The 23,167-nt window shown below is 39.3% G+C and overlaps 1 protein-coding gene across 3 annotated transcripts in view; it reads left to right on the forward strand.

Annotated features, from left to right (window-relative positions):
* Positions 1-23,167, forward strand: part of LOC111150646 (dynamin 3) — a 527,967-nt gene that overhangs the window by 417,221 nt on the left and 87,579 nt on the right. For all 3 annotated transcript variants that reach the window (XM_022508131.1, XM_022508132.1, XM_022508130.1), the window contains one exon: positions 17,796-17,907. In XM_022508131.1, coding sequence (XP_022363839.1) covers positions 17,796-17,907 — 112 coding nt within the window. The remainder of the gene's footprint in view (positions 1-17,795; positions 17,908-23,167) is intronic.

A 23,167-nucleotide genomic window follows, 5' to 3' on the forward strand; every position in this document is an offset into this window, starting at 1 on the left:
TGTTTTCACGTGATGAAGGTACAGACGTAACTTTCCAAAACGAGTTCAAGGAACTGCCTTTGATATAAGTTGACATGATTTAAATAATAGTAATATCCACAAGTAATCCTTTAAAAAATAATTTGAAAGGTTAATTTGGGGGGGGAGCCATGGTGTCCAACCATTTATACCACAACCATGCCAGCCCCTTTCATTCTTTTAAAAATTTCCTCTACCCTTTTCTCTACAACAATATCTCAATACTGATAAATTTACATAAATATCCTCACCCTAATCCCAGGCTCTAAGAATTCTCGTCAAACTGTAGGTGTTGGGGACCTAGCATGAATTAATAACTTCCTGTTATCTCCTAGTTGTTTTCTTGGCTTGTTGATCAACACTAGGCCTTCTGGAATCAGACGTCACTTCTCCTGGGTGGACAGTTTCTCATAAATCTTATGCGTTAAAGCTTTCAAAACTAGTTTTTGCCAAGTTTATAAAATAATAATTACTAGTCATTAACTCAAATGAAAGGTCCCACAGAAGGTGATCCGACAAACGCGGGAGGGAGCGAGGCCGGACGAGGGTGGGCTGGCGGTACGTTTTCCTAGCACGTGATCAGGCACGGCTTGGAGGGACCCGAAGCCACTCTCCATCCACTCCTCAGCATTTAGAAATGCTGAGCTCGAACAGATCGTTACCACAACCTCTTCTGACCCGGTGAGTGAGACAGACTGAGAGTCATTGTGGTTCTCTCTCGGCTTCCTTCACCAGTTGCCTTTTGTTCCCTTCTAAAGGCTTTCGTCGCTCTGGGCGAAACGAAGCGTGGATTTTGCAGCAACAGTTTTTTTTTTTTTTTTTTAATGATATTGTCACATCGGCTCATCTGCCTGCTCTTGGTTATGCCCAAGTAGACACATGACCTGTGGCTGTTTGGCTTGTTCTCCTACGGGAAAATGCTTAACGAAGCTAATGAGCTGTATCAAAATAAAATAAACAACCTCACATGGCACCCAGCCTCCCAGCCACATGTGGTATGGTTATTATTTATTATCCCGAGACACCAGCCCCACGTCGACCACTGCCTACCGGGCATTCTCACTCATAAGTTCTGTCACTTCCTGTTTAACCCATCCGAAACCAATCCCGGTACCCTTTCTTCAAAGCCACCCCTCCCTGTTGGAATTATAAGGGGCCCAATAAATCACCACCCCCCCCCAGTTAAAGCGTGTTGTTGTTGCTGTTTCCAGAAGCACAGGAAACAAACAGATAAGGCATGAACAAATGGGTGTGGATCTGTGGCCAGATGTCTTCTAATAGTTCAGTCCCCAGCGGCCGTGACCACATCGGAGCCACCACAGGGCTCGGCCGCCGGGCAGCACTCCCCAGAGCTTCTTGGAATGGGAGAGAAATGCATGTGTCCTGCGGGCACAAGCTTGCTCAATTTCTCTTTTATAACACACTAATCGAATCAGTCAGTTCTCCTCCTCTTTTGGGGAGGAAACAATGAAGTCTGGAGAAAAGGGGCTGGGAGCCAAAAGCCCAGCAAGAAGCCAGGAGATGGAGTTCCCACTAACGAGGCCCTCCAAACTTTTCTATTTTTATTTAGAATACTGTCTTAATTTATATTACGTCAGATGACAGTTAGCATTTGGGTGTGAGGAAGAATCTTTAGATAGTAAATGTTCTAGATGGTAAGAATTTCCACCATTTAAATTATAATCTGCCTTCTTTATGATCTTTTTCCTCATAAGTAAGACCCCCACCCTTATAGCCCAAACTCATATTTTTAGCTCTGTCCTCATGACTGTGATGAACACTGACATGGACCTGGCGCCAGAGAAAGTCAGGGCTGGTGGTGATTCAGCTGATTCTGCAAATGCACTTACAGTAAATGTGTTTTGTAATGCTTTTATGTTTTAAAATATTTTTTCCTAAAAACTTAAAAAAGAATTATTCCAAATTTTAATTAATTAACTAATTAACTCTTTACTACGTCAAGAAAAGGAAATACCAAAAGACAATATCAAATCAAGTCAGGCTAAAGGAACTTGTTCTTTGGCAATGAATCCTAACACTTTGAGTCAAAAGACAACAGCCAGCCTCCAATGTAAAATTGTCCCATTGATCTTCGCGGCTGATCTTGAAAGACAAAGACAAATATTTTAGGGAAATGAAGGGCTCTGAGCTGTTCAGTCACTGGTGTTTGCTTCAGTCAGTCAGTCATGCATTCACAGTTATTTACTGAGTATATTCCATGTGCTGGGTGCTCTACTTGGGTTCTCTGAGCAGAAGAAGCATGTTCTCTGCTCACGGAATTTACAGTACAAGCAAGGAGACTCATAGCAAATAACGATTACTGAATTACAACCGTTAATGACAAATTCTGTGAGAATTTATGTGAGAGCGACTTAACCATTTGGGGAATTTAGGAGTGAAGCTAACACTAGAAGACCAAAAACATAGACTGAGTGAAGGGAGAAGGCAAGAATGTTCCTGGCAGAGTGAACAGCGTATATACCAAGACCCTGAGGCAGGAAGAAGCTTCGTGTGTTCACGCAACTGATAGCTGGAGCATGGCATGCAACAGTGGAGGTCCAGTTGCGACAACCTTGCAGGCCATGTTAAGGTGGTTGGTCTTTGTCCTAATGCAGTGAGGAACTGTTGATGAGGTTGGGTTTGAAAATGGGAATATCCAAAATGCAACTATAGCTTAGAAGGAAGCCCTGCGATCAGCAAGTGATTGGCTTATACGGTACTGAATGCCAGTGTTCTCTTTTTAGTATTCCTTGTAGTCCTTGTGGAAACCTTTTTTTTTTTTTTTTTAGGTTGTATTTATTTATTTGACAGAGCAGAGCGAGGGAGGGAACACAAGCAAGGGGAGTGGGAGAGGGAGAAGCAGCTTTCCCACAGAGGAGGGAGCCTGACTCGAGGCCCAATCCCAGGACCCTGGGATCATGACCTGAGCCAAAGGCAGACACTTAATGACTGAGCCACCCAAGTGCCCCTTGAAAACTCTTTTAGGAAAAACCCTACTTGTCGTGATTGGATTTTTATTCTTTTGAGGTATAATTGATGTATAGCATTACATTAGTTTCAAATATACAACACAATGATTTGAAATCATAACAAAATGATCACAAGTCTAGGTAACATCTGTGAGACAAAGTGTTTTGTCTTGTGTTGTAGCCTTTAAGATTTACTTTCTGAGCAACTCCCAAATAAGCAATCCAGTATCAGTTTGTACCTTTTTCCCCCTCCCCCCATTCCCTGTGCAGGGGGATATATGCTTCCATATCTTGGCTTTTATAAATAATGCTATATTGAACACAGGGCTGCATATATCTTTTTGAGTTAGTTTCCCCATTTTCTTTAGATAAATACCAGAAGTGAAGTTCCTGGATCATATGATAGTTCTATTTTTAATTTTTTGAGCAATCCTTCATATTGTTTTCCTTAGTAACTGTAACAATTTACGTTCAACATTTACATTACATACAACAACAGAGGTTGGTTCCCTCGTCTCCATATTCTTGCCAACACTTATTTCTTGTCTTTTTGATGGTAGTCATTTTAACAGGTGTGAGGTGTTACCTCCTTGTGAATTTGATTTGCATTTCCCTGATGATTAGTGATATTGAACACTTTTTCATGTACCTATTGGCCATCTGGATGTCATCTTTGAAGAAATGTCTGTTCAGATCTTCTCACCATTTTTTAAAAAACTGATTTATTTTTTCATTGTTCTAGGATTCATTGTTTATGCATCACACCCAGTGCTCCATGCAATCCGTGCCCTCCTTAATACCCATCACCACGCTCACCCATCTCCCCACAACCCTCCCCTCCCAAACCCTCAGTTTGTTTCTCAGAGTCCACAGTGTCTAATGGTTCGTCCCCCGCTCCGATTACCCCCAATTCACTTTTCCTGTCCATCTCCCGATGTCCTCCGTGTTATTCCTTATGCTCCACAAGTAAGTGAAACCATATGATGATTGATTCTCTCTGCTTGACTTATTTCACTCAGCATAATCTCTTCCAGTTCTATTCTTCTGACCATTTTTTAATCAGATTCTTGTTTTGTTTTGTTTCCATTGAGTCGTAGGAGTTCTTTTTATATTTTGGATATTAACCCCATGTCAGATACATGATTTATGAATATTTTCTCCCATTCATTAGGTTGCTTTTCCATTTTGTTGATGGTTTCCTTTGCCGTGCAAAAGCTTTTTAGCTTCATGTAGTTTTACCACCTTTGCTTTTGGTGTCAAATCCAAAAAATCCTTGCCAAAGATAGTGTCAAATAGCTGACTATAGTCTATGTTTTCTTCCAGGAATCTTAGGGTTTTAGGTTTTACCTTCAAGCGTTAATCCATTTTGAGTAATTTTTGTGTAGAGTGTAAGATAGTGGTTCAGTTTCAATCTTTTACATGCAGGTGTCCAGTTTTACCAACACCATTTTTTGAAGAGACTATCCTTTCCCTCCCTCCATTGTGTGTTCATAGTTCCTTTGCCCTAAATTAACTGACCATGTATGTGTGTGTTTATTCCTAGGCTCTGTATTCTGTTCCATTGATCTCTGTTTGTTTTTATGCCAATGCCCAACTGTAGCTTTTTTTGTTTTTAAGATTTTATTTATTTATTTGACAGAGAAGAGAGTGAGAGAGGGAACACAAGCAAGGCGAGTGGGAGAGGGAGAAACAGGCTTCCCACTGAGCAGGGAGTCCAATGCGGGGCTCGATCCCAGGACCCTGCGATCATGACCTGAGCTGAAGGCAGACACCTAACGACTGAGCCACCCAGTAGCCCCACTTACTGTAGCTCTTTAATATGGTTTGGAATCAGGGAGCATGATGTCTCTAGCTTTGTTCTTCTTTTTCAAGATTGTTTTGACTCTTCAGGGTCAGATTTTGAAAAATTTTATGACATTTTATTTCCAAATATATTTTTTAAAGTTTTATATTTGTACTCCTAAGTGAGATTGGCTTGTAGAAACATTATCCCAAAGTTTGGTCTTTAAAATACTGGCCCTGTGGTAAGTTCAAAGAAAAAAGATACTCGGGTCAGTAAGTTTGGAGAGTCATGCGTAGCAGCTTCACCGCTTGGAGATTTACAATGTGTACTAGCCTTTTAATATCTCAGAGATGTCCAACCTAGAATCTTCCTCCTAAAATTTGGAAAGGAAGACCTATAAAACTCTCTGAGAACAAAACTATTTTAAAGAAGGTTTAGGGGCGCCTGGGTGGCTCAGTGGGTTAAGCCTCTGCCTTTGGCTCAGATCATGATCTCAGGGTCCTGGGATCTAGCCCCGCATCAGGCTCTCTGCTCAGCGGGGAGCCTGCTTCCTCCTCTCTCTCTGCCTGCCTCTCTGCCTACTTGTGATCTCTCTCTGTCAAATAAATAAATATTAAAAAAAAAAGAATGTTTAATTTTTTTCCCCAATTTATCCTGTGAATATTGGTCAGGCAAAATTTTATGATTCTGATTTCCTTTTTTTTTTAGAACTTGTAACCAGCATAGATACATATAAATTTACTATCATAGAAGTCTACCCAGCATCTTCTTGAAAACTAAATCTTCTCCGTTTTGAATCATATGTATCATCTCTGATTTTGATAATTTTTCTCACCTTGTATTTACTAGATACTCCAGAGCTCAGTTTCACTGTTTGATTCATCAAAGATTGGACTCTTAAATTTATCAATGTTAGTTCAGTTTTCCATAATTACTTCCTAACTTTATCATATCCTATATTCTGCTTTGATTTGTTTTATAATTTTCCAACTTCTTAAATTCAATGCTGGAGATTTATTTTTTTATTTTATTTTTTGCTTATTTTTTTTAAAATAATAAGATGTACATGACTGTGATATTTCCTCTGAATAAAATTTTGGCTACATGTTCTGGGTTTCAATCTGGTGTGTAATGTTATTTTGCCTGTTTAGTAAATAGTGTATAATTATAGTTTTGAGTTGCTATTTGACATAAGTTTGGGGGGAAGTTTTACTTTATTTTCAGTGGTTTTATAATTCTTTCTGTTCAACTTTTATCATAATTTCTCGTTTTAGTGCATTGCCTTTTTATCTTCAATACATGAAATGAGGAATATTTGCTATAAGATGTAAAAATAATTCATAGTCCTGGTTTATTAAACTTATATTATTGAATTCACAGGTTTAATTCTTAATTTATGACAATGTACCATCTTGATATCATTGGTTCATTATCATTAGTCTTTGAAGAATTTTGGATGCTGAGAAAAGGCTGAAAGGTAGTCAGCCAACGATTTTTTAAAAAATATTTATTTATTTATTTATTTGACAGAGATCACAAGTAGACAGAGAGGCAGGCAGAGAGAGTGGGGAAGGAGGCTCCCCACCAAGCAGAGAACCCAATGCGGGGCTCAATCTCAGGACCCTGAGATCATGACCTGAGCCAAAGGCAGAGGCTTTAACCCACTGAGCCACCCATGCACCCTAGCCAATGATTGTTACTGAGTACCAACTAGATGATGGAAATGCCAGAAATACATTAATGAACACTTAAAGTTCCATTATTGAACTTATATTGCAGTTGGAGAAGCATAAGCAAGGGAAACTGAGGGTTGGAAAGATAAGCCAGTGATGGCAAGGAGTTTGAATTTTTTCCTACTTATAGTTGGCAGTTACTGGAGGATTTTAAACAGGGTAAGGATGTAATGTATGGTTATGGTGTTTTCTTTATGGAGAGTGGAGCAAGAAAGGTGCCAAGGAGATGTCATCCAAATGAGATAAGATAGTGGCTTGGATATAGGAGTCTGTAGTTCAGTGTAAACATCTGGTGTTATCTGCATTTAAATGGTATTAAGGATTCCCAGGCTGGAAAGATCACCTTGCCAAAAGCACAGATAGAGGGAAGTGGACACGGAAGAAGCTTGGGACACTCCAGAGTTTAAAGGTCTAACAAAGGAAGAGAAGACATCAAAAGAGATTAAAAAGCTGTAGTCAATGATGTAGAGGTGTGGAAGTGAAGAGAATGTGGTATCACAGAAGTCCTGAGAAGAAAATGACTGAAGACAGAGGAAAGAGTCAAGATGTCAGATGCTGCGGTGAAGCCAAGTAATGTGTAGATAAGGAATTGGACATTTGCTGTGAGAAGACATGGATTGTATGACCTTGATAAGACCTCTGTCTATAGACTAACAGGATCACGAATCTCACGGGCCGGGGGGAGAGGGGTGTTAATAAAGGAAAGAATGGGAGAGGAGAGAATGGAGAAAATGGTTCAAGATAAGGAGTTTTGCTATAGAAGCAAATAGAAATGGGGTGGTTCTTAGGGGGTGGGAAACATCAAAAGAAAGTGTGTGTGTGTGTGTGTGTGTGTGTGTGTGTGTGTGTGTGTGTGTTTTAAGATAGTTGATTTTAAGATGTGCTTCTATCCCATATGAATGATTTGATAGTAGAAAGGAGGAAATTGTTGAAGTAAAAAAAAGGGGGGGGGCGCCTGGGTGGCTCAGTAGGTTGGGTCTCTGCCTTCGGCTCGGGTCATAGTCCCGGGGTCCTGGGATCAAGCCCCGCGTTGGGCTCTGTGCTTGGTGGGGAGCCTACTTCCCCCTCTCTCTCTGCCTGCCTCTCTGCCTACTTGTGATCTCTTTGTCAAATAAATAAAAATAAACTCTTTCAAAAAAAAAAGGGGGGGAATGATTGTAGGAAGTTCATGAAGACATTAGAAGAGAGGAAACTCAGTGTCTGAGTGTCTGAGTTCTTGTACACGGTGAAGGCAGAGTCCGCGGTTGCAAATGCAGTTAGTCTGGTGTATTTGGTAGAAAGAAGATAGACCATTCTCATCTGGTTGTATGTGTTTTTCCTATGAAGTATGAAGTGAGATTATCAGCCAAGTGTTAGTGGCAAAGTGCATGTTATAGATTTCAGGGAATGACTACAGAATTCTAGTAGGGATGCCTGGGGAAGTTAGGTGCCCATTTGGTATTTGTAGTACTAAATTTGGAGTGCAGTAAGCACAACAGTATATTTTTTTCTCTAGCATTATTTAGAAACTTGGATGTAGGACCTCAGTAAGGAAGTAATTCATCAGAGTTTTATTATGTAAGTAAAATGGTGAAGGGAGAGAAAGGAGAGGGAGTTGAAGGTTTGCGAGGTAGAAGTCACAGTACTAAACTGAGTCTTCGTGGAAGTGAAGACATAGGGAATGTGCTGATGAGTGCGAACATGGTCGGATCAGTGGATCAGGAGAAGTCTACACCGGAGGCTGTTTTCCAGATTGTCAGAAAGGATGACCAAACGGGAATTTTGATTGATGAGTTTATCATCGATACTCTGCTATATAAGTTTATAATTAATTGTAAAATTGATGTTTATTCATTTAGAAAGGAAATCAGTGGTCAATAGGAACTTGCTTCAAATCTTGAAAAACAAGTTCAGCTTAACCGAACTTGTTTTTAGTAGAATTGAGTCGATATACTATACTTTGGTCTTAATAGAGTCTTTTGGAATATACATGAGGGAAAATAGAGGGGCATGACTTGATAGTACATATATGATAGATTTGTGATTAAGTCTTAAGTCTTACATTGATACCCAGTGGGCACAGTTAATAGAAGATGGAACTCTGGCATGGGAACTTTTGAAGTCTGTTTAGCTCTATAGTATATCTTTGTAATGACATGGGAATATTATGTCCTTATAAAAAATACAGATAATGTAAAATTGGAAGTATTGTGAATTATAGTACTTGCCAGAATCGGAATTCAGAGCATCTGAGCAAATTGGGAAATGGGCTAGACTAACTAGATGAAATGTAGTAATGCTAAACATAAATTTTACTTTGTTTTAAAATAGTACAGGAGAAATCTGGTTTCATAGGAAGTCAAGCCCAAAGGACCTAAAGGCAGTGAGAATAATGAATAATAGTAACTTTGTATTTTGTGTATTTTACCTGCATATTTACCTGATGCTGGGCATTGTTCTAAGCAAGCTGTTCACACATGTGACCTTATTTTATTATCATTGTAAGCCTAAGATAGATGTTGGTATTATCCCCATTTTATAGATGAGTAAACTGAAATTTAGAGAGGTTTTCTTACCAAATGTCCTGTAAGATAATAAGTGGCACATTCTAGATTTCAACAGGTGTTTTTCATGGTCTTTACTATATTCTACTAGCTGGTGCTTACTTACAGAAGTAAAAGTTTACAGTCTGAAAAGTAGGCAAAAATTCCACCACATTTCTTCCTTGCATCTAGTTAATTTTGCCTCTGGGGATTGGTGATCAGTTGCTGGCATGTCACTTTCCGAAAATCCATTTAAAATAGAGCAAATCCACAGAAAAATTAAAAGGATGTTATCTAGAATCGTCTTCATGTGAGAAACATTTGAAAAAATAGGCTTGGAGACTTAGAAGACTTGAGGAACAGATAGTGTCTGATCCCAGATGTTTAAAGAGCTGTCATAGGTAAACAAGCTAGACTTCACATTTTTAATACTTAAGGATATTCTTATGACACGTGACGGAAAGTTCTACATCTCGTGAAAACACAGACTCATCACGTGGTCACGTTCTCTTCAGTGTAGCACTTAAAACCCTTTTACCTATGGGATAAAATTACTCATGCTCATGTTTAATGTTGAGGTAACTTTTATTTTTCAAACTATAAAACACGTGGTTCAGCTTGATTTCATAGTGAAATCATTCAGAAGCTCGTATCTACATGATTGCAGTTGAAATAGACTAAACAAAAATCTTCAGTCCGTACAAACTGCTGTGGGTTATCTATACGGCTACAGCGCGTGGTGAGAACCTGGAAGCTACAGCCGCAGAATTTATGAGACTTCCAGTAAATCAGCTCAGTTCAGTGTTTTAGACCTGTGTCCAACTCTTCTTGGATGTCTAGACACAGCCTAAGATGAGGCTTCGAAAATGGGTAAAAACGAAGCAGCCAAAGCCACCAGAAGCCTTTGACCCTCTTCTAATGTTTCAACCAGATAATTATTTTCCCTCTCAAGAATTTGGCTCTCCTTTGAGGGGAAAAAAAAAATCAAGATTTTTCCATGTGAAGAGACCCTGAAAGAAAATACTCTGGAGAAAGGTCAGTAAGAATGGGCCAAAGCTGAATTTTTCAGATCTGCTTGGAGAATGTGGAAAGTCTGCACCCTCGCCACTTTTCATGCTTTCCAGCTGGCCAGAAGCTGCCGTGGCCTTTGTCCAGCTCTGCCTTCCCCATACCTTTTACATCTTAATGGGACTCACACTGTGCACTGGAAATGCCTCAGATGGAAACTTAAATGGTAGCTAAAAGCTATGGTAGAGGTAATTAGATAATTAAAAACTGTTAAATTTTTATTTCTATCAAGATCATCTATTACCCTTTCGGCTCTATAGCAAAGACACGACCTTTCAAATTGGACAAGAGCAAACTTTCCTACTTGGAGAATATATTTCCTTTAAATATGTCCCACTTTTCATTAAAAGTGCTTATTCTGCTTGTTGTGGTTTTTTTCTTCAGACTTTTTAATCTTAGATTTTCTGTGGAATGTTAAGGATTCCCTCAAAGATAGAAAATGTTGGTTTTAAACATAAACACTGTCCCAGTTCATTCCATAGCTCTTTCTTTCGTTCATTTGTTCCCTCATTCATTTGCTCCACTCACTTACAAATACTGGTTTTGTGGAGGCCGTAGGCCAAGGACTGTGGTAGACCCACACTGCGCCGTTCACTCGCTGGGCCATGTTGGGAGTCACTTGATCTCTCTAAAATCTGTCTCCTCAATGAAACATCTCTGCTACCAACTTCGCAGGGTCGCTAATGAAGGTGAAATGAAATGATTTCTCTTTTAAGATGGTGAAAAATTAGAAGCTTCTTTTATCCTACTCCGTCCATTGCTGTATCCAAAAGATCACACACAACAGAGATGGAAAGTCTTAAAAGCACTGGAAAGAACAATGTTAATCAACTATTTGCAAAACGCCATGGAGTTAACTGGAGTGAAATTTTTTGAGTGACCATTGCATGCTTTTCCCTGATTAAGAAAAATGGAGCAGGGCACCTGGGTGGCTCAGTCGGGTAAGCGGCTGCCTCCAGCTCAGGTCATGATCCCAGAGTCCTGGGATCGAGTCCCGCATCGGGCTCCTTGCTCAGCGGGGAGCCTGCTTCTCCCTCTCCCTCTGCCTGCTGCTCCCCCTGCTTATGCTCTGTCTCTCACTCTGTGTGTGTGTGTGTGTGTCAAATAAATAAATCTTTAAGAAAAAGAAAAAAGAAAAATGGAGCTAAACAGGAAGACAAGAAGAAACTTCTATACTTCCTCACTGAATCAACACAAGAAATGTGGATACTTGTGCCAACCAGAAATCCAAATAGCCAACTCTACTTTGAAGCCAATTCAAAAAATGAGTCCAAGTAAGAATTTACAGATGGGGAAAGCCAGATAGAAGATGCCTGATGATAAATATTTATTCAAGTTAAGCATACAGAGTTCCATTTAAATAATTGCTTGCAAATGGAACAAAATTGCTTACTAAACTAAAAAAGTGAACTCTTAAAGAGATGTGAAGACAATAATTCAGAAATAATATTTGAGATATTTCTAGATAGATTAGCAAATGTGTGAGATAAAGTGACAAAAAGTAAACCCTTTTAAATTCCTCAAGAAGTCAGGGATTACTGTTTTATTTCTGAATTTCATATATATAAAAATGAATTCAGAGATGATTTAGAAAACTTAAAGATAATTGTTTTAAAAAGGAGATAATCTTTTACCTGTAGAACCGAAAACCACTAAAAAATGTAGAAGTCAAAAAGACAGTACTTTTATCAACATAAGTGAGGAAAGAGGAGCAGGAAAAAATAAGTTTATGTCAAAATGACAAATGTAAAACCAAGCCGCATAGCTATGGCAGGAATAAACAGGATTCAGACTTTCCTAGTCGTGGACAGTGCTTTTCAGATTGGGATGCAAAAGAAAACCCAACTATATTGTTGGCATTTACAACCAATGTATCTTTTTAAAAAGGAAAACAAATGGATAAAAGTAAAAAATTAAAAGAGACAAAGCTATGTCAGATTAATATTAATAAAAAGCGAGAAATCATTCTAATCATATACTAAAAATCTTAATGAAATCAGAACAAAGAATATCACTTCTATAAACATGTTAAAATACTTACCTCTTTAACAAAAATATTAAAGCTTTGATGGAAAATCACTTTTAAGTTATAAAATGTGCAAAGGTATTTTAAAGATGATAGTCACTATCTTTATGGGTGTGATGATGTTCTTTATTAAATAAATATTAATTGAATACCAACTAGCACTAGTCACTTTGTAAGACCTAAGAATATAGTATAATCAAACAACACACTCAGATATGTCTTTCCATTTATGAAGATCTTGTTTCATGTCATTCAATAAGATTTTTGTAATTTTTCTCAATTAAAAAATTTATCCTATGTATTTTGTAGGCTTTCTCCTAATATGAATGGACTATTTTCCTATATCTAAGTTTTAGAAGTATAGCCTATATAGTGTTTTGTTAAAGCCACTGGATTTTGAGCTAATTTTGGTAACTTACATTTTTTAGGGAATTACTAGTTTCTTCTAGGTTCTTAGTTTTGCCATATAGGATTGCCTATAATACTTGATTTTAATTTTTTTCCATCTTCTCTCCATTTGTGGTTATGTATCCCATCTGTTCCCATTTGAGATCCTGTATATTTTTGTTTTCTCCCTTAATTAGCATTATCTGTTCTTAAGGGGAAAAATATTTGTGGATGTCTTTATTATCCTTTGTGTTATTTTTATATTTCCTATTTTATTAATTTTGGTTTTAATCTGTTAATTCCTTCTTCTTGGCTTGTTTCGTTTTATCACAGTTTTATAATCCTTATAGATGAATATTGACTTTTTTTTCTCCTTTCTGGAAATAATGAACATATTTAAGATCATAAATTTTCCTACAATATTTGCTGTGTTCCATTGGTTGGCTATGATGTGTTTATATTTTTATTGTTTTCTAAACAATTTATAATTTTATTTTTTTTTTCTGTAATATAAAGGTCATCTAAGAATATATTTAAGGGGTTTTGGGGTCTCTTTTTTTAAGAATTTTTTTTAAATTTGTGATCAAAGAATGTGATCTATGTAGTCTCTTTTTTAAAGTATCTTTTTTTTTTTTTAAGATTTTATTTATTTTTTTGACAGAGAGAGATCACAAGTAGGCAGAGAGGCAGGCAGAGAGAGAGAGAGGGAAGGGGCTCCCCGCTGAGCAGAGAGCCCGATGCGGGGCTTGATCCCAGGACCCGGGGATCATGACCTGAGCCGAAGGCAGAGGCTTTAACCCACTGAGCCACCCAGGCACCCCTCTTTTTTAAAGTTTCTTAAATCTGGTATTGTATATGTGCGTAGGTCCAAGTGTAAGACTGAGTTTTGTAAGTGTTTTGTGGATAATGAAAAATCTTTATCTTCTATTTGCTTACTTTTGTCCACTATATTTGTCCAATTTGAAAAGTGTCATATTAAATTTTTTCTATATTTATATTTTAATTGGTTACATACTTATAACAAGTTCTTGCAGTAGCATTTGCTTTCTTTCCTTCCCTACTATTTAATTTGATACAGTTTTATGAGTATTTTCCAATCTTCACAATTATACTTTATACCATTGTATAATATTTCTCTTTATTCTATTTAGGGCTTTTAAGATTTTATTTATTTGACAGAGAGAGAGAAATCACAAGTAGGCAGAGAGGCAGGCAGAGAGAGAGGGGGAGGAAGCAGGCTCCCTGCAGGGCAGAGAGCCCGACTCGGGGCTCGATCCCAGGACCCTGCTGGGATCATGACCTGAGCCGAAAGCAGAGGCTTTAACCCACTGAGCCACCCAGGCGCCCCTATTTAGGGCTTTTAAACTGTTTATCTTATTTTGTACTTTTAAATTCTATCTTGTCTATTATTAATATTGCCATTCTTAAATTTATATTCTTTGTTTTGTGCTTGTCTGATTTCTCCTTTCTGTTCATTTTTCCAAATAATATGTAACTTTTTTAAACCTAAATTAACTAACTAGCTGAGAGAATTCAGTCAACTGTCGTTAATTTCATAATTAATATACATAAATGTATTCCTGCCATCTTATAAAAATTTCTTATTTTGTTCCTCCTTTTTTTCTTATTTTTTTACTTAATCAAAAGACTGATAATTTCTCCTTTTTCTTCATTTTTAATTTGAGAGTTCTACCGTACATTTAATTTCATTAACATTTTCATTCATCACCAGTACATAGCCCTATCCTTCCATGAGGCAAATTATCAAATATTTCTCCCCCAAACCCTTTCTTCTGCTTCTCCTAACACCCACTTCTCCTAACAACGAGACCCCTGGAATCCCTTTTCTGCCCCACTCTGCCCCTGCACCTATCAGAGAAGACCTAGGGAGCACTGTTAGGTCCTCCTACCGTCCCCCAACTTTTAGACTATTTGAATAGTGTGTCTCTTTTACTGTAGGAGTCTTTCTGTAACCCTTCTACTGCATATTCTTAGATGGTCAATCATTATTTATTTTGATTAACTCTGTGGATGTTGCAAGTTCCGTTTTTTTCCCTCTTAACTTTTCCTCGCCTTGACCATGCTCTGCAGGTCCGTTTGGTGCGGCTGTCATCTCCTGCCTGCTTAGGGACCCTCTCAGTTCGGGGTGTGGGGCTGTCCCAGCTGGGGATAGGCCTCTACGGTCTTAGGACACCACGAATGCTTCTTCCTTGCTTCGGGCCTCTGCATGTTGAGACCAGCGCCAGTCTACCTCTTTCTCTTTTCTAAGCAACTTGCTCTCTCCTTACAGAAGACTTTTAAATGTTTTCTTTTTTTCAGAGCTCAAGAATTGTATAAATGTATGTCTGCTTGATACCTTTTCTCATCAAGCGCACATGAAACAGCACTTAAATTACATAGACTCAGATCTTTTTAAAAACCAGGTTAAGATTTAAAAAAAAAAAAAAAAGTAGTTTCTATTTTATAATTATTTCTCTCCCCCCACCTCCCCTTTCTTTTTCTGGCACTCCTCCTATTTACAGGGTAGGTGTTCTTTCCGCCACACTTTCATGTCTTCTCTATCTTTATATTTTTTAAAATTCTCCCGCAAGATCTTGGAAACTATTAATTCTAGGCTCAACGTTCATCATCCTTTCCCTCAACTTATCTACTAAATATTTTGACTTAAAAATAGTATTTTTTTAGTTTCAGGAAGTTTTTCTTGTACCCCTTCAAATCCTGTTCTTCTGCTTTCCCCAGCAGTTCTGTACTGATACACTGTTCTGACTGCGCTCTTCATTCTCGCGTTCTCCGGCTATGAGACCTCCTTATCAGGTGTCCTTTTATTTTGCTTTATTCGTCGTGGCACAGGTCCAGCCACGGGATACTTTAAGTGGACTGGTCCTGTGAGGGCGGGAAGGCACAGGTCATCCCAGTCAGCACAGGCCCCAAGTAGGCAAGTGGCCGTTTACATATTGAGGAGCCAGGAGGGAACCTTTTTTTTTGCATTAGGGTAGAAAAAACTCAGTCCCCCACACTCCTTAGGGCCAGAGGGCTGGGACACGCAGGAGTCCTGTGATCCATGCGGGACAGCCCAACCAAAGGCATGGTACGTGCTGGTCCTTGCCTCCGAGTTTTCCTGCTGTGGTCCCAAAACTCTGTTCAGCCCCGAGCAAGAAAGTACCACAACTATCTAGCCACCGCGTACCGGAGTACCAGTCCCAGAGTCTACTGCACTCAAGAAAAGAAGATGTGTTTGACCTGAGTTAGAAGTTGGAGAGGAAGCAGAGCACGGTTATGTCATCGTCTTCCCAGAATCCCCTGGGGGATATAATGATAAGCATAAAAATGGTACATTCCCTATCCTAATGTTGCTTGTGGGCTAGTTAGGAAGATAGACAGTATCTAAGTAAGCAAGTGAGTAAATAAGAAATAAAAAAGAAAACCCACACATAATCCTGAACTCACAGCTGTGATTAGCGCTGTGACCGACAGGTGAAAAGAAACAGGACCTGGGATTTCAGGAAGGAGTAGGCCTTTGTCGTGCAATGAGGGCAGAAGGAAAGAGCTACAGGCAGAGAGTGGTACACTCAGAGACCTTGGGAGAAGGCAGGGCGCGTTTGGGGAGGCAAAAGGAAGCCAGAATGGCTGGAACAAAACAAAACAAGGCAGAGCAGAGTATGGAAAGAAGCCGGAAAGGAGGGTAACAGTTATGGGCCAGACTATGCAGGGTTTGAAAGGCCACGATAGACAGTGTAGTCTTTCCCTAAAAGCAGGTGACTATTGAGTGTTTGACTCCACAAGTAAGAACATCAGATTCCCATTTCAGGAGGTCAGAGGATTCCGTGTGGAGAGTAAATCTGAAGGAGCCCCGTGATGTTGGGAGCCCCGTGAGGAGGCCGCAGTGACATTTGACTGCGGGCGACCGTGTGATCAGGAGGTGTACTTTTTAGGGGGGCAAATGAAAGAGGGTATGAGAGGGGAAGGTTGTTCAGTTGTTCGTAGCAGGGTGGATTTGAGACAGTCCAGCAGAGAAGTCAGCAAACACTGTGGATCTGGGGCACTTGGGGCAAGAGATACCAATCTGTGAGCCATCCGAGGATAGTTGTAAACAAAGGCTCTTAGGCATGAATTGAGAATACCCTGGAAGAGAATAAGAAGAGAAAAAGACTGTAATTTCTGGAATTCTGCTGGTATCCGTCTGAATTGGATTATCTCTTCTGGAAGGGTGATTGGTGATGCATATCAGTGTCTTAAAAAATGACTGTAAGTTTGATCCTCTAACTCTGTTTATAGAGTTATAGAGTTATAAGGATCTATCCTTAGAAAGTAAGAGGAGTAAGTGTGAAAAGCTTTTGGATAAAAATACTCACTTAAGCATTATTTCTGATCATAAAAAAAAGGAAATTACCTAATTGTCTAACAATTGAAAGAGATTAAGGAAATTATCATACACTTATACTAATGAATATCATGCCGTTCTACTTCAATGTTTATAAAGATGGAATGGCATAAGTCAATGACCATAACACCACAGTAAGTAAAAAAGGAGTCAGAGTTGCCAGAGAGAGAAGGGGGTTGGGAGACCTCAACTGTGTGAAAGACTGATAGAATCAGAGTATAAAAAATAAGTTTATTTGTAAACCGTGAAAAATGGATGATTGTCACCATACTTTTATCTAGTTTCCAAATCTTTCTAAATGGGCATGTATTATGTCTTGTGTATTATTTTACTGTTAGGAAAAGAAATAAAATTACAACATTATCCCAGTTGTCAATATGCAATTTATAGGCATTTCACTCTGTTGAATAGTGGTTAATGTTTTGGGTTTTTTTGTTTTCTTTTTTGTTTTCTTTTCACGGTATCAATGAGTGTTTCTGTTTTGAATCTGGGATAGTATTTTAAGTTTGTAAGATTACTGCCACACCTTTTAAAGTCTTATGAGCCACTTAGGCCTAGCAAATAATTTCAGAAAACTGATTGATTACTAGGCAACAGCCGATCGATTCTGCTGACTTAGCACCGAGTGTATCATCTTGAGAGCATTTCTATTTCCTTCCCTTCTCATGGCTTAGCAGTACAAGTGGCTCTGAATTCTGTAAGGTGACGTTTCAAAAAGATTACATAATAAATATAGGAATTTGCTAATTATTTTAAATACAGTGGATTGTTTCTGTTTTCCTCCAGTGACTGTCAGAGAATTATCCATTTGGACTGTCGTTTGTTTCATCATTGTCTGCAATGACATAAAATCATTTTGAAGTTGGTTCCCGACTAAAAGCATGATTTTTTTTTTTTTTTAATTCCAGGAATGTATACAAAGACTATCGCTTCCTTGAGCTGGCATGTGACTCACAGGAGGACGTAGACAGCTGGAAGGCTTCTCTCCTAAGAGCTGGGGTTTATCCTGATAAATCTTTAGTAAGTTGCATTATATCTCGTATTTTACTATTATTAACCATGTGTAAGATGTAATTCTACACACCAGATAATGGAGAAGCTAGTTCTCTTTTGACTTAATTAGTTTGGAGCCGTTCTAAGTAATACTTCGCTCATATTTCTTCTTCTCCATTAGTTCCTGGAAATTTATCAGTGTGTTTGTTAGAGAAAATGCCCTCCTCTGCCGTAAAACATAATATGTGTCATCTCAGACCAAGAGAGGATTTGTTTTAACTTAAAATCTTATCTTCCTTTATGTGGTATTTCACACTTGTCCTAGTGTTCATATATTAAGAACATTCTTCATCTAGTCATAGTATGTAAAGCATGTCCCAGCACTATTTCATATCCTTAAATATGCACTTGTTGTTATAAAAATCTCCCTCCTTTCATTAGGTCCATAGTACCTGAATCCAAAATTCTATCTGCATTCAAACTCTGAATGTTTAATGTTATTTGGAGTGTGAAAAGAAGAAAAACATTATATTGCCATTCCTACTTATCTTTATAAACACACTGCAAGTGTTGAAATCACTTCCCTCATTCAAGTTAATAAATAGAACTTCTCTTTGTGTTCTTTGGGAAACGTCTGGATTTAAATTTCAGACGTCCTCCCCCACCCCGCCCCGACGTGGGCACACACAGCGTCGGACGGACGGTGCAGGTGCGCGGCTCTCGCTGCGTCCTTCCTGTTCCCCGCAAGACGTTGCGTCCGGGCGTCTCCTCGGAGCGCAGGTGCTGGACCGGGCCTTGGGGAATTGGTCCAGCTCCACACTCGTGCTGCTTACTTGCCTCTAGATCGCTTTCTGGGACCGGCCATGCCCAAGTCAGATCATTTCTAGGCCCCAATAGGAAGAGTCTTCTCAGAAAAAGTCTGAAATATGGGCGTAAGAGGTACAATTAAGGCACCTCTGGAGGAACTTTAGACTTGACCACAGCCCCAAGATGGCACTGGAATTTAACAGAGTTCCAGACGTAAATGATCGGGGATTCGTGCCTAAATGTTCTCCCGTTGCTGTTCTGATGGCTCCCACGTAGACCTCTGAACCCCATCCCAGCCTACCCTTGCCTGGCCAGTTCCTAAAACAGCGGACCCCCCCGCCCCACACACACACACATGCCCTTTGCCCTCCAAAGGAGGTGAACAAGACCCTTTCCCAGTGATATCCAAACACAGACGTATCTGTATGATTTCCACAATCGCCCAAATTCTGTCATTTGTGTACATATTTACTTACATAGCTATGCATGTGAGGAATCATTTAAAAACTAGGAGTACAACTTACACTTTTGTTATTAATTCTAATCATTTCCTCTTACTCTTCCCTCTCCGTTGACGGTACTGTGTTTAGTTTCACAAAGATTCTATATTAAAAATATACATATACTTGATTTTTTATTCATTCAATCCCCATTTCCTGTTGAGCCAATGCTTTTTTCCAGGCACCAATCAGAGCACTGGTGCTCCGGAGGTAAATAAGGTCCCATCCCCAAGGAGCAGACATTACACAAGTGAACGAGTAACTGTGTAATTAGTGTGATTTTGAGAGAGTGATGCAGTCTATAAAAAATAAAGAAAATTAAAGGGACAGATAGAGAGGGGCGGGTAAGTTTTGTTTTAGTAAAGATGGTGAGGGAAGGCCCCTTTGAAGAGCTGCCATTTGAGTAGGTTCCTGAGGGAAGGGAGGGAGTGAATGAAATGAAGGGAAGACTATTTGTGGAAAGAACTCGCAAGTGCAAGGCCAGCTCAGTGTCTCAGAACAGCAACAAAAAGTCAGGGAGTCTGGAAGACAACGAAGGAGGACCAAAGCGATTGGTGGTTTCCACGGTGGGGGGGGGGTCAGGGCAGATTATATTGGTCTTAAAGGATGTGGAGAGCATCTGAGTTCTGAGTGAGATGGGAAGCCCTTCGAGGGTTTCGAGCCAGTTAGCGACATGATAAGATGGACATTTTCTAAAAGATTATGTGGCAGGGTATTACAGGAAGCTGCTCGTGTGTTCAAGCAGAGGTTTTAGGGTCAAACTACCGAGACTGAAATTCCAGAAGTTCGCATGTAAGTTGTGAGACCTCTAGCTTTTTTGTTTCAAAATTGCCATTTCTAAAATGGAAATGCCAGGAGTCTCCTATAGCTTGGTTAACAGGATTAAGAGAAAATGCAGGGAAAGCATGGAACAGGATGGGCACAAGTAAGCACTCCATCTCTGATGGTGATGATAATTATCATTCTCATCATGGACTGCTTTCTTCAACAAGTAGATGAGAGCTCAAACAGTGTGGATATTATAGTGTAGCCCAATGAGATCATAAATACTTTATGCTAATTTTCTATTTCTAAATAATACTTGGTTGTACAAAATGTTTATGTGTAGACGTATGTCTTCCTACCATGCAACTGTAATGTTTGTGAAAGTTTTTTTTTTCCAGTCGTGCTTTTATCAAACGTATTTTAAATGCCCTAGACGAATTTGCTATTGACAGAAATTATGTAATGCATCTCCTCCGAAGGAAAACTGTCTTGGAAAAGTAAAATCACCTCCCTATCTCTGGTGAATGATGTTTCATAAATCTGGATTTTCCTGTATCCATAGCTCTGCATGCCAGCAGGCGGTCAATGAAATATTGGCCATTTTTGATCAGAATACTCAATTTCCAGTGAATCCAGAGTTGTCCTACACAATCTATTTGATTCTTTCCACATCATTCTTGTTTATAAATATGCTTTTGGTACAGTTGCTTGGAAGGTCGAGACAAAGGGGTTTTTTACTATATGCCAAAGACACGACAGGAAATGAAACTTGGCAGTAGACCATGAACATTGCTTTTCTCAGTTTTCATCATAAACAATATTTGCATTTCTTATGCACCACGTAGTTCTGGAGGTTACATTACACGACTGCTTGACTTTCTGAGTTTAAATGGTAGCCACCTGCTGAAAGCAATCTGAGTAGAATGCGTGTGTCAACATTCGTTTTGTGAGCATGCTTCGATTTGCGGGGAGGGATACTTTTGGTTACGGTCACTCCTCATTTAGAAGGATTTGATGAAAAAGTCAGATTAACCTGATAACAGATGTCTCTCTGTAAGTAAATTTTTAGGACTTCTGGTGTGTCATTTAGGTTTTATATCAATAAACCATTGAGTTGACAATAAATCAATCACTATTCTAAAAATGAAACATTTATTTATCATATGTGGGCATAAGTCTAGACTCAAGAAGTTCTGCTTTCTATACAAAACACGTCTATGTTGCCTGGGGAAACATCTACAAAGATCATTTTTAAGAATTGCGTAATTTTGGCTTCCTTTTGATAAATAGCCATCACCCCCATCTTGGTTTTGGACAAACTTTTTTTTTCAACTAAGATCGCACACTTTTTTACGACATGCTTTTCCCTATCATATTTTTCCTATCATGTCCACAAGATGGAATGTTTCTGTGTCACTCGCATCACAGTGTTGGCTCTGCTACCTGGTGTTTTCTGTCTCTTGGGTTGTTTCTCTTGGAGTGTTCTACGGGTTTTTTTTTTTTCTTTCTTTATCTTCCACTCTCTTCTCTCCCTTCCTTCCCTTCATCCATCACTGTTATTGTAGACTCGAGAAATTCTAATATAAAAAGGTGCACTTCTTACTTTATAAGAGTTTCAAGTAGTGGAAGAGAGGGATGCAAATAAATAATTATAACGTGGTAAGCACAACAGTGGTTATCTGTATAAAATGCAACAGCCCAACTCGATTTCTGTATGGACTTTCTAATTACCTTTTGTCTCTTAATCTTTCTGGATCCAAAGGAAAATGTAGACTTCACATTAGAGCAGTGTGATGTGTGGCCCTAAAATGGAAATGAGGAGTCCTGGATTCAGGTTCCAACTATGGCACTGCCGTTCTTTGAGTGCTTACGTCCTCTTTCTGAGCAGCCATAGTACTTTAAAAAAGTATTGAAATCTGAATTTGGATTTAGCAGAGTTTTAGTTCTTTAACTACTATTTCCTTTGGCCATTAAATTAAAATTATAACCACTATACAATTTTATATTGTCGAAGAATTGAATTGCTACACAATGTTGAAGTAAAGGTGTTCCTAATGGAATTAGTTCATAGTATTTGGGTTTTTTTTTTTTTACTGATGAAGATGAGATAAAAAGTACGTGTGTACCAGTATCATAGGCTACAATGAAAGAACTTTTAAAAGATTATTTACAGAAAAAAATGTGTGTACATGCATCAGTACATGTGAATACACATAAATGTAGATTTCACTAGATATCTAAAGAACGTGACATAGAAAATGATGGACTTTTCTGGCATAGTTTTGTCAGCTAATGACTTAAATTGTGTATAAACACTAAAGAATTCCAAATTCTTTGGAACATTTTGTGTGCAGAGAAACGAGGCAGACTTTAAGCCTGACCTACTCACGTTTGAATCCCCACGCTTCTACTTACTGGCGGTGTGGCTCAGGCAACTTACTTAGGTCTTCAATTGTTTATTCTTTTTCTTAAACTCAGAATAATGCTACCTTTCCCTGCGTGACTTTAGAGGATTAAGTGAGAACTATTGCTGCCCCTGGGTGAATGTGTTCAATGCCACGTAGCCTTTATTATGATTAAAAATTATTAATGGTCCATGAAGCCCCAATTCCCAGTGTAGCAGGTAATTTTTCTTTGCAAAGTATCAGCGGGACTTGGGCATGTGAAGGAGAATTTCCTCAACTGTTGGCCGAGGAGGCAGGATTGTGTACGGGGTGTCTTGGGGTTGGGCTGCCCTGGAGCCAGGCCGGCTTGGAAGGCTCCGTCTGTCCGTTTGTCCGTCAGGAGTGAGCCCAGGGGGCTGTCTGTCGGGGAGAGTGAGGACCCACGAGCCTGGCCTCTGGTGCTGGCCCACGGGCTTCCTGAACGAAGCGGCCTTCAGAGTAGTCGGCGCTCTGGAAAGAAATTTGGTGCAAATTCCGATTTGCCTGTTTGTTCCATCACACGCGTCAGGATTTCCGAGGGATTCCCATTGGCGCTGGAGCCGGAGGGTCCTCCGCCCCAGGGCGCGAGTGAAGTGATGAGAAAAGGCGGAGGGACGTGAACCTCTGGATTCCAGGCTTTGCCAGGCCTGGTGAAAGCCTCTAGGACGGCTTTGGAGTTTGAAACCGGTCCATCAGCGACGTCTTTGGGGACTGCAGAAATTCTTGGTGGAAAGACTCTAGAACTGAATGTTTCTCTGTGGCAGATAATCACTGGGTGGGGGGGGGGGGGGG

This window comes from Enhydra lutris, unplaced genomic scaffold (assembly GCF_002288905.1).
Source record: "Enhydra lutris kenyoni isolate GAN:26980312 unplaced genomic scaffold, ASM228890v2 scaffoldscaffold24, whole genome shotgun sequence".
Classification (NCBI taxonomy): Eukaryota; Metazoa; Chordata; class Mammalia; order Carnivora; family Mustelidae; genus Enhydra; species Enhydra lutris.